The sequence below is a fragment of the Typopeltis vanoorti genome, chromosome 9, assembly GCF_054136105.1.
Source record: "Typopeltis vanoorti isolate ZY-2024b chromosome 9, IOZ_Tvanoo_1.0, whole genome shotgun sequence".
Lineage (NCBI taxonomy): Eukaryota > Metazoa > Arthropoda > Arachnida > Uropygi > Thelyphonidae > Typopeltis > Typopeltis vanoorti.
Window position 1 is genome coordinate 105,383,020 of NC_143557.1, and position 13,216 is coordinate 105,396,235.

The window sequence follows — 13,216 nt, forward strand, 5'->3', positions numbered from 1 at the left end:
TAATTTAGCTTCCTGTTTTTATCACTTTCCATGTCTGATCCATATAATAAACGTTGCAATCAAAGATCTTTATTTTGGTTTTATTTTACACTTCAAGTTTAGTATTTTTGGAAGTTTTCCACTTGGTTATACTATAAATATAAATTAAAGATACCAAGAAATTATATACCTGGTTTAATTCTTTATCCAAGTGTAAGCAAACAAACAAAGTTTGCACCTGAAGTATTTTCAGGACTGGGGCAACTCATATATAGAAACTAATGACTTCACATCACTTGCCTTAGTATTCCATAATGCAAAGCACATATCCTTGTGGACATGTATTATTATTAATATGTGTGACACCTCTAGGAAGTCCAAAGACTCGTTGAGGGAGGACACCGACTCTACATTCTTATAAATTCCTTTAGTAACTTATTAACATTAACATTTGACCTCCTTGGAGTCAGAGACTTATCGTGGGAGTACACACTATTGCACACAATGCTCATCTAACTATGCCTTAAACTGATTCAACATGTCTACACCCACAATACACTTAGGCAATGCATTCCACTCACCAACCATCCTACATGCAAAGAACCTGCTCCTCACTCCTATGTTCACACCCTCCTTATACAGTTTCCAGTGATGGCCCCTTGTTCTACTCCTCTTTCCCATTCTATGAAAAAATTCTTTCATGTCAACCTGATAACAACCCCTGACTAGCTTATATGTCTCAATCATATCCTCCTCTTTTTCTCTTATTCGTGAGGCTCTGCAACTTACATTCTCTCAATCTGTCCTCATACTTGACATTCCAAAGACCACAGACTACCTTTGTGAACCTTCTCTGGACCCTTTCCAACATATCCTCGTCACAATGAAAACCTGGAGACCAAATCTGAGCACAATAATCCATATGAGGCCTGATCAAGGCCGTATACAATGGAATCATAACCTTTCTATTTCTGCATGTTAGGGTCCTCCACATCATCGCTATTGTCCGATGTGATGTTTCCAAAAACAGGCAAATCAAAAAATTTAAGATTTAAAATTTAAGAAATTTTGAGATTCAGTAGTAAAAGCTGAAGAAAACATTTTTGATTTGGCCAAGGAAGCATATGAAGTTTTTTTGGCAAGGATAGAAAAATCATGGTGGACGTCCTGGGAAAAAGAGAAAATCATATGTAATGATCCTGGCAATCAACTCAGCAGGTGCCCCCAAAGCATATGGAGCAAAATGTAAGAAAACTACAAAAGTTATGCATACTGTTTGTTTAACCACATCGATGTCAATACAGCTAAAATAGATCACTCCTCATGTACTTCATATTCATCATATATTTCAATGGAATATCAATGGTATTATAATTTTAAATGCACTTCGCATCCATGGTAACTTGACATGTATACACGTCATGGCCGGTTAGGTGGCCAAAATGTATTTTAGAAAAATACATTTATGCTGTACATTTACAGGGCTTCAGTATAGATTCCATTCTGCATAACTACTATCCGACATTAGATAAGTTGTATTCCTGTCAGCAGACCGTTTTTTTTTTTGTTGATTTGTTTGATAGTCAGATCCTTTCAGCATAAACTTTGTCTTTGGTAGTAGTGAAATATTTACTGCAGAGTTCAATGAGAGTTCCCTGCATTCTTTCAATTTAAGGAAGAGATTGATGTCTGGATGGCTCGTGGAAGGACTATACAGGAAAGCAGCACAGTAAAAAATTCTCAGATAATAATAATAATAACTATGCAGTTTCAATTTGTTATTTGAATTTTTCATTGTGCTTCTATACACAGATGCAGGTTTGCAATACATAAACTGAAATATTTGTATAACTGTAAATAGTTTTACTGTTACTTGTTTTTTCCTCTTACAAATGTGTCTTCACATTGTCATGAAAAAAGTAGTACTATCTGACGTGCATAAGATTTTCCCTCCATTTTGAAATCTCATTTCACCCAACAAGAACACTAGAAATAGAAAATAAGCACACAGCATTTTTTATTCAAAGTGTGGCATATAACTGACACAAAGGGGACAAACTATTACATCATCTCCTGTGTAGCTCAGTGGAAGTGGTGTTTGCACTCTTCAGCATTGAACCGCCTGAAGAAAGAGCATCGTGAGTTCGATTTTAGTTGCTGACTAGAGGACCTGTTTGCCGGCCTGGTTGACCGAGTGGTTAGTGTATCTGCTTTCCAGCCAAAACGCTGCAGGTTTGAATCCCGCCATGGGCATGGATGTTGGTGATTGTCTGTGAAAAAGATTAGTGGTGGTGGTGGACAGTAGATGGTGTTGGTGTGGATGAGGTTGAGTGGTGGAGATGCAGAGTTGTAGAGTAGGTGCCCTCCCTCGATGAGTCTTGGACTCCCTGGAGGTGTCAAATAATAATAATAATAATAATAATCACCTCTACTGGTCAAGCATTCAAGTATAAAGAACTTTTAAATGAACCTTGAATGTATAAAAGTAGCTAAATAACGGTCATAGGAAGATTTGGTAAGAATATGGATGGCATATATCATGAAGGTGGTAAAGTGCTGTGGAAGCTATTGAAAAAGCAAAGAAACGAGGGAAAGATTACTATAAAAGTAATGGTAGATAATACAAGTGACGTAAAACGATATTCTTGGATGTCTTGAACAATGTTTTTTTTAATTGGTTATTAATTGTTTTTTAATTGGTTAATTGGGTATTTATAGATTATTGGGTATTTTGATGAGCAGGTGAACAATTTGTGGAACAATTTTTACTGGCAGCTTGATCCCCCAAGAAAGACAGTCCCACTTGGTATTTGGAATAGAAATGATCCAGCTTGGCACAGAATATCAAACTTTACAAATGCATGGATCCTCTTTGCCTCCATTCCCAGTGGAAGGATTTGCAGAGTGTAGTAAAGAAAGTTGAGATGAACTAGTGAGGTTGCAGTTAGGAGTAATACAAAGTTTAGATATCTGTAAGTGATAATCTACATTGCATAAGTTGGTGTTGAAACTGTGGTGGCTGTTGATGAAATGGATGTTTTGTTTTTCTGATATAGGATTTTCTTGATTTTTGTCATATTTTGATTGGATCTTTGTTCAGGTTTTTTTTTAAGATATTTTTTATCAGTGGTATTAATTAAATTCCTTATGTTCACTTTCATCATTATTGCTTAATGTTTAGGAGTTAGAGAGACAGACATGTAGTGAGAGCAAAGAATAAAGGAGCATCCTTTCCACACACACAGAGCAACAAGTTTATTGGTTCAGTGCATGGCCTCAGCAGTGCCCTTGTATTCTATTATGCTTGGTCTCTCTCTCTCAAGATAATGACTTGGCATGGTTGGTGCCAGCAGATTATCTGTTAATTGAGATCAAGCATGCATTGTCATTGGGTTTGCAACTGTGTATATCTAGTGGTTGACCTACTGAACCATTTTACTACTGTATAATTCCTCAGATGGGAGAGGTTTGGGGGTCTATATAGTGTGCTCAGCATGGTCACAACGCCATTACCCCCATCAAATGTAAGAAAAAAGGGAGATAGAAATCAGAAATCTTGCTCTAAAAACCAAACATAGCAACAAAAATGTCAGATTCCAAATAAGCAGGACATTGGTGTTTTACTAGGAAATGAAAGTAATCTACCACTTTATATTCTAGTTGGCATTTCCTCCAAATAGGAAAGTATGCATTTGTGGCAGCAATAATCACCAAGGTTGCCAAAGTATCCTTTCTATTTGTGAAAAGTGGAAAGGATGCTCAGGTTGCACCACTGTAAGGTAGGGTTTGCATGGCTTGGAGAGGCTGTGTGTTGTGCATCACCAGTCTGTTAGTTGCCCCACATTAATTTGAAAGATTGTTAAATGAAGTAAGCAGTGACAGAAAGGTGGCAGAAAATATTCAACAGGATGCAGTCAGAAGTAGATATCAGTACTTGTGGTAGAAAAAGCCATCACTAACTGAAATGTATAAAGGTTGTAGATTATATTCAACCAGTAATATTCAAATATGGAAATATGAATGTGATACAGCACAGCTTACAGTAGCTGTGCTGTATCACAGAAGGCATGCTCAGAAGGTTGAATTCTAGATGATTGGAGTAGAGCTCTCATAGTGCTGAGCCAGAAAAAGAGAAAACTGAATGTGAGAATTACAAAGCAATTTTCTTACTGTTTCAGGGAAGATTTATGCAAGCATACTTGAGAAGAAGCCAAGAGAAACTTGGAAAGCAATCTGAGTTCAGACTAAATAGAGGTTGCTATTATTAGATTTTTTTAATTTAAGAGAAATAGTCCAGAAATAATGAGAACATAACTGGGATCTGTGTTGAAGTTTTAGAGACCTGGAAAAGGAATGTATTAAAGTGCTAAGAGAAAAGCTGTTTAAAACATTACAGTTATGTGGTGTAAACAGAATATTATGAAGAGCAGTATATAGTCTATAGCTTAAGTTGTAATTCGTATTTAACAGTTAGAATTGAAAGAACGAGAGAAATTGTAGAAAGTTTTTTCACATTTTATAAATTAAATTAAAAATGTCAAGAAATTGATGGTTTCATTTCTGATAACGTCCACTTAGCAAGTTTGATGCAATTCAAAATAGAAAATTTCTTCCTCACATCAGTAACTGTCAGTAAATTATCCTTATCTAGTTTAGGGTGATAGATGGCATTGGTGTAGATGATGATAGTAGTTGTGGTTCATTGTAGTTGGTGGAGACAGAGTTATAGAATAGGTGCCCCTCCCACAATGAGTCCCTTGGACTCCCTGGAGGTGTCACATAATAATAATAATAATAAAATGCCTATTACATCTCTTTTTGCTCTCATTCACTAACAAAACTCCCAACTACTGGTAACCCATTGAACTCAATTACTACTCCCCAAGCAAAGAATCTAGTCCTCACATTCCACAACTGGAAGTTATGGACTTCCAGGGTGAACAAAAAATTGATCCTTTGTTCTCCTCAATCCCTCATTATACTGAAAAATTTCCTTTTCCATCTCCTGCTTAAAAATTCCTTTAATTAATTTGCATGTTTTTTATCAGATCTCCTCTTTCTGTCTATCATCCAAATTTTGTAATCTCACAGACCTTCAGTTTATCTCTCTACAGAGCAATATACAGGAAACCCTGCACTGAATCTGAACAGTCATTCAGATGTGGTTATATCTAAGTCTTGTGGGGGGGGGGGGGGATAATAACTTCATTATTCTTTACTTGTGAAGGTGTTTTTCAACATTCAAGTAATCTTTTATGAGCTATCTTAACTTGTAATATGTCCTATGATCTTCATATCTCTGTCCCCAAATCCCTAGTCATCAGTTTCTTGTAGTTCAGTTCCATTAATATAATACTTAGCTGGTATTGAATATATAACTTTTTTCATATTACATATTTTATAAATTGTATGCAACTCTTTAGGAAGTGGTGCAGAGAGAGCTGGAAACACTTTCAGAAAATTTCAGATTCATCTGATGCAAATGTTGCTGGAATTCAACGGGTTTCGGGATATCATCTCAGTAGCATTAGAAGAGATTTATTGGAGGTTAGAATTTTTTGTATACTTTAAATGTCTAAGATTTTGTTGATTGTTAAGAAATGTAACAGATAGAATAATTTCCCATAATTATTGATAATTGTATTTTCTCCAAATTGTTTAGATTTATCACATATTCTTTAGGATTAATGAGGTTCAGTTTAAATTTTAAGTAATTAATGAATCAGTCTTGCATTAGAAAAGGATTTTAATAATTGAACATGATTGACAAGAAGGACAATCTTATAAACTTTTTCAAAACAGTTAAAACATTATAAATTATGGAATGAAAGAATAATAGAAGCTAGAATAAAAATAGATAGAATTTATTTAACAATAATTGGTTTATATGCCCCAGAAGAAGGAAGAGAACAGGATAATATTGAATTTTATAACTAGCTACAAAATATTTATAATAAAATAAATAAAAATGATTATGTAATTTTAGCAGGAGACTTAAATGCAAGAATTGGAAACACGAAAATTAATAATAATATAGGAATATATGGAGAACATACTCTAAACAGGAATGGTAAAAAATTGATTGACTTTGTAGTTTATAATAACCTAAAAATAAAATTCTTTCTATAAACATAAAGACATACATAAATATACTTGGGTAGCAAGAGGATGGAAATTAATATTAGATTATTTTATCTTAAATGAAAAGACATCAAAGTTTACATTAGATGTTAGAGTTCATGGAGTAAGTATATGAAATAAGTAGTGACCACTTCATTAAGATTACCACCTAAATGGCTACAAGTAACAAGAACAGAAAGAAAATTTAAACGTTTGTTTATATAAATTAATATAAAAATGATACTAAATGCAGCAGCAAATGAAAGCTTAGGAAAGATCAAAAAATTCAATAAAAGGAAAAAACTGAAGATATGGGATGATACAACCAAAGAGATAATCATAATGAAAAAAAGAAGCCTATCATAAATGGTTAAGCAGTAAAAGATTAGAAGATGAAATTGAATATAAAAGAATGAGAGCCATAGCTAAAAGAGAAGTCAGAAAAAGACATAGAGAATCATGGAACAAATTCGTTTCTAATTTAGAATGATTTATATAAAATAAGACCTGATGTATATAAGATTTTGAAATACCTAAATGCAGATATTAAAGAAAACATAAAATTAAATACCAAATTGAAATTAGAAGAATTTCTAAATTTTTACACAGAATTGTGGACAGATAAATATTTTAAAAAAGACAACTGGCAAACATTTAATGAAAATGAAAACAAAATAACTAAAGAAGAAGAATTAGAAATCAGCCTGAAAGAAACAAGAAATTTAAAATCACCTGGAGAAGATAAGCTAGGTTCAGAACTATATAAATATGCAGGAACAAGATTCAAAGAAAGATCCTATTATTTTTAAATAAAATTTATACAACTGGTAACCCCTCAATAGAATGGAAAAAAAGCAATTGTGATTCCTGTCTTTAAAAAAGGTAATAGAGATGACCCTAAAAATTATAGAAGCATAAGTATACTAAATTCCTGTTACAAAATATATAGCAGAATATTAAATAGCAAACTAATGATATTATTTTGCTATTTAATATTCTGATAATAAATAATGATAATAAATTTAGTTTAATCCTTTATCCAAGTGTGAGCAAACAAAGTTTGCACCTGAAAGTATCTTCAGGACTGGGGTAAGGTGGTGCAACACGTTGCAAAGGTGGAGCAAGCTAACATAACTCCTATCTCAGTATCTCTCCCATAATGCAAAAAAACGCATCCAATTGCAGATATGTATAATGTTATGCATTAAGGGAAGGGCCACTACCCAGACTAGTTTCGACCTTTCCCACTGAAGAGACCTTAATAAAGGTCGAAACTAGTCTGGGCAGTGGCCCTTCCATGCATAACATTATACATATCCGCAAGGAGATGTATTTTGCATTATGGGAGATACTGAGATAGGAGTTATGTTAGCTTGCTCCACCTTTGCAATGAGCTACCAGGTGTTGTACCACCTTACCCCAGTCCTGAAAATACTTTCAAGTGCAAACTTTGTGTGCTCACACTTGGATAAAGGATTAAACTAAATTTATTATAGTCTAACCAAGTGAAAAATAAACTTTCAGCAAACTAATGAAATATTCCGAAAACTTTATTTTAGAAGTACAGAATGGATTTAGAAAAGGATGATCATGTATAGTCCCAGCCTTTTGCCTAAAATTAATAATAGAGAAAAGAAGAGAATACAATTTAGAAACACATATTACATTTATTGACTTTGAAAAAGCATTTGACAAAGTTTAAAGAAGCATTTTATTTAACATATTAAAAGAAAGATAAATACCAAATAATATTCTAAAAGCTATCATAAGTATATATGAAAATAATCAAATACAAATAAGATTAAATCATAAGCTATCATATACGAGAGAGATAAACCAAGGGATCTGAGAGGGATGCCCCCTCTCAGCAACTCTCTTTAATATTTACCTAAATGAAATAAAATGGAATAAAAATTTCCATCGAGGTATTAAACTTTCTCCTACTGTGAACTTAAACACTTTCCTTTTTGCCGATGACCTAATAATAATTACAAATTCTGAAGATAACTTACAGAAAGCTATTTTAGATCTAAATGAGATTGCCAAAGATTATGGTATGATAATATCAACAGAAAAATCAAAAACTATGGCCTTTAAAGGACAAGATGTTAGAACAGGTGAATTCATTTAACTACCTAGGATGTATGATCACATATGAAAAAGATATAAACCTAAAAATTGCAAAATATTTAAAAATAACAGGTGTAATTAACTCTATATTTAAGCCAAACCTAGTTCAAAAACAAACTAGACTAAAAGTATACAATACATTAGCCCTACCAGTCTTATTGTATGGAAGTGAAATCTGAATAATAAAACAAAAAGACAAATGAAGATTAATAACAGCAGAAATGAAGTTTATGAGAAAAACTGCGAAGTATACTCTATTTGATCACAAAAGAAATGAAGAAATTATGAAAGAATTAAACCAAGATTCAGTAATAGAAAAAATAAAAAATATAAACATAAATGGATGGAACATGTTCAAAGAATGAAAATAGAAAGATTACCAAAAAAAACAAGCCTTAAAGTACAGTGATTCTTATTTTTAGAGGGACCTGTGGCATAGTATAATTATTAAAAACAACACGTAAGTCCATATTAATAACTTTAATTAATAAATAAGGTAGATATTTCGTACTAAAACTAATAGTACATCTTCAGTGTTACAAACAGATAGGAATAGAATACAAGTAACGAATATTCGGTGGATCACCTATTAAAATACAATGTTGTCGCGAGCTAGGAAATGAAAGAAATTAATAAATAATTAATATTTAAGATAATTAGTTTTTTAATGATGACATAAAATAATAGTCTCCCAGATCTTCGAGAGAGAGAGAGAGAGAGAGGCGATCATTTCGATTTAAATTCAGTCAGTGTAAAAAAGCTTCACAACTTTCTTTAAAGAGGCGTTCATATTTGAACCTGCATCTATGAAGTAGAATAGCTTTATCCCACTGAATATTATGGGTAGTGGTAATACTGTGTTGTGCTAGACCAGACTTCTGAGGTTTGTTGTAATCAATATAATATTAATGTTCTTTAATTATTTTTTTCCACAGAACGGCCATTTTGTCCAAAATAAGAAACATCGCATTCACAAGGAATTTGGTAAATGCCAGCCAAAGACAGAGATGACAGTTTATCTTTTGTAGAAGGCAATAAAGAAGAAATTTTGTTGATAGGAATATAAGTGGGAATCAATTGGTACTTTTTTAAAATTCTACCTATAGGTTCTGAGATTCCTGGAATGTAGGGGATTGGAACTCTACGAACTGTTGAAGAAACCTTAGGTATTGGAACATAAGATTCAATTATCTGTTGGATTTGATTAGGGTGGTAATTATTAGTTACCATTAACTTTTTAATGATGGAAAGGATTCTCCTACTTACCGAATTGCAAAAGTCTTGTCTCGTTCTTTAAGTGCTCTCACTGGACATTAAAGAACCTACATAAAAAATTCAACAGATTTCCTGGAAAAAATCAAGGATTTAAAAATCAAAGAGTCTGAGTTGTTAGTCAGTTTTGACATGGTATCTCTGTTTACCAATATCCCATTAGCCAACACAGTCAATTTATTATATGAAGATTACCCTCCAGATATCGCAAAAATTTTTGAATTTGTTATCCATTCAGGTTATTTTAGTTGGAAAAACAAGTTCTACAAACAAGTTGAAGGTACTGCCATGGGTAGTCCTTTGTCTCCACCTTTGGCTAACTATTTTTTGAAACAATTCAAAGAGACTATGTTTTCATCCATTCACCCTCAACCATCTCTTTGGTATCGTTATGTCGATGATGTTTTTGCCATTTGGTCACATACTGAAGACGAGCTTTCCACCTTTCTACAACAGATAAATAGCCTTCATCCTCGTATCCAATTCACCATGGAAAAGAACATTCTGGTACTTTATCATTTTTGGACATCCTGCTTACTCGAACTTCTTTTGGTACCTTATCTACAAGCGTCTTTCGAAAGTCCACATTTACTAGCAGATACATTCATAAAAAGTCTGCTCACTATACATCTCAAAAATTTGGCATTCTTAAATCTCTAATTAATAGGGCACATAAAGTTTGCTCTTCTCCAGAAATCTTACAACAAGAACTTTCCATCATTAAAAAGTTAATGGTATCTAATAATTATCACCCTAATCAAATCCAACAGATAATTGAATCTTATGTTCCAATACCTAAAGTTTCTTCAACAGTTCGCAGAGTTCCAATCCCCTACATTCCAGGAATATCAGAACCTATAGGTAGAATTTTAAAAAAGTACCAATTGATTCCCACTTATATTCCTATCAACAAAATTTCTTCCTTATTGCCTTCTACAAAAGATAAACTGTCATCTCTGTCTTTGGCTGGCGTTTACAAAATTCCTTGTGAATGCGATGTTTCTTATTTTGGACAAAATGGTCGTTCTGTGGAAAAAAGAATTAAAAAACATCAATATTATATTGATTACAACAAACCTCAGAAGTCTGGTCTAGCACAACACAGTATTACCACTGCCCATAATATCCAGTGGGATAAAGCTATTCTACTTCATAGATGCAGGTTTAAATATGAACGCCTCTTTAAAGAAAGTTGTGAAGCTTTTTTACACCGACCGAATTTAAATCGAAATGATTGCCTCTCTCTCTCGAAGATCTGGGAGACTTTTATTTTATGTAATCATTAAAAAACTAATTATCTTAAATATTAATTATTTATTAATTTCTTTCATTTCCTAGCTCGCGACAACATTGTATTTTAAATAGGTGATCCACCGAATATTCGTTACTTGTATTCTATTCCTATCTGTTTGTAACACTGAAGATGTACTATTATTTTTAGTAGGAAATATCTACCTTATTTATTAATTAAAGTTATTACTGTGGACTTACGTGTTGTTTTTAATAATTACTTAAAGCACAAGCCATTAGGAAAAAGAAAACCAGGACGTCCTCCTAAAAGATTCAACGATGACTTCTAAGGGCAGAACAGGCCACGCTAGGCCTAAATCTGCATGATGATGAATCAGTCTTGCATTAGAAAAGTATTTGATAATTGAACATGATTGACAAGAAGAATCTTATAAACTTTTTCAGTTGAAAGTAGGTTAGCCAATTTCATACTGAAACAGTGGGTTTTTTTCATCTGGAAACTTTTGTTTTTCATCTTCATATCAGCAAATCAGTAAGAGGAATGCTATTAGTGGTCAGTGGATAGTGGCACTGTATGTAGATGGAGGAATAAGTAGAGTAGGTGGTGGCTTGTGTGGGATAGAGTGACCTCCTGCAATGAGTCCTTGGGGATGTCAAGAATAACAAATATATAGATTATACAGACAAATCAGCCCTTCGGAACACACTCAATTTACAGACAAAAAATACTAGTTGTGGTGTTGGTGGGTGGTAGATGGTTTTGATGTAGATGATAGGTAGTAGAGGTTTGGTGTGTAGTGGTGAAGACTGAGAGCTGTACAGTAGGTGTCACAAATAATAATAATTTTAAAAATTGCTTTCTTTATACACATCCCTTTCATTCATGCCTATATAAAATTTCATTCTGTAAAAAATGCCAAATTCTTTTAGAATTTAAATAAATAGTACTAAAAATCCTTTTCTTTTTTCATTCTTTTTCAAGTTGGATATACATAAATTTTTATATGTTCTTTACAGGGTTGTAATTAGGATTGCTAAGCTTCATAACTCAAAGTCCTAAATTTTTGAGTTTTTAAGTAAAGAGCATTAAATATGGTTGTTAGAGAACAAATTAACTGAAGCACAATTCTTAATTTAAAACAGAAATCGGTGGTAATATTCACAGAGAGCCCTCTCAGATCAACAGGTTACTAGAATTTTGCTAATTAATTCTTTTTTTTTTAACATTGATATCTATGCTGTCTTTGATTCATAGTGAGGGAAAAAAGGCCTGTAAGCAATTTGCAAGTTATATCTTAAGGAAATAAACATGAAATCATTATTTGCTTTTGCAATATATGCTGTAAGATGTTATTTATACATTGCTTGGAAAGAAGTCAATGGACACCCCCCATGGGCAAGATGCATTGTGCCATATAATGAGTCATGTTGTAGCCAGTATAAATTGGGGGAATATGATGCTCCCAAGTCAGTGCAACTGTGTCTGGGTGAAATGGTTGGGAGAAGAGAACTGACAGAGTTTGAAAGAGGCATTGTGATAGGATGCCATGTTGCAGGCTTATCTATTCAGCAAATTGTTGACAAATTGGGCCATCCAAGGTCAATAGTCAGTGAGACTGAAGCAAAGGAAGTCAATTGCAAGTGCTATCCTGCAGTGAATGACCAACCACAATCACTGAATCTGACCATAGGGACTATGAAGGATAATATGTTAAACCGACATTTGTCATCCACCATGCTGAATGTAGAGTTCCAGACATTGACTGAATCATCTCACTAATATGCACAAAAATTCAGATCCGAGGCTCACTACACCATGGTAGGACCCTTAATATGCAAGCTTTATGTTACGCAAACCAATATGCAGCATTGTCTTCAGTGGTGCAAAGAATGTTTACAGTGTGACATGAAAGCTTGGAAAACTGTCTTACAGAGTTACAAATCACACTACACTCTCTTATGAGTAGATAGATGGGTGTGGCAGATGACCAGCGAACCTCTCTTACTAGAGTGCATAACACCAACTATGAAATTCTGAGCTGGCAGTGTGATGTATATTCCTGTTTAGTCTCAGACCTCTGTTTGTGGTGCCACAAACATTGAACTCTGAGAGGTATCTGAACAGTTTCCCTTCCCATAATGCAAAAACATTATGGGAACGGCCACTATCCAGACTGGTTTTGACTTATTGAGGCTTCACCAAGTAGACTAGTGAAGTGACTTTCTCCTCACATTTGGGTAAAGGATTAAAACAAGAATATAATTTCTTGTCAAGTGTAATAGCCTGAGAAGTTAATTGCCTGATGTGTGTTGCATGTTTATTCTTGGCATCTCAGCTGTTGGAGAGGAGTAGCTGTTCTATTCTAACATCCAATCTTTATTGTCTTCAAATTCAATAGTAATGGGCCCAGTTGCAAATGGAAGATAGCAGACATAATATGATAGTTTCATGGTCATACCACTG

General features: G+C 33.6%; 1 protein-coding gene across 2 annotated transcripts in view; it reads left to right on the forward strand.

Annotated features, from left to right (window-relative positions):
* The window catches only part of LOC150103377 (D-aspartate oxidase-like), a 160,723-nt gene that overhangs the window by 49,121 nt on the left and 98,386 nt on the right, over positions 1 to 13,216 (forward strand). For both annotated transcript variants that reach the window (XM_090398110.1, XM_090398111.1), the window contains exon 3: positions 5,403 to 5,526. In XM_090398110.1, coding sequence (XP_090254236.1) covers positions 5,403 to 5,526 — 124 coding nt within the window. The remainder of the gene's footprint in view (positions 1 to 5,402; positions 5,527 to 13,216) is intronic.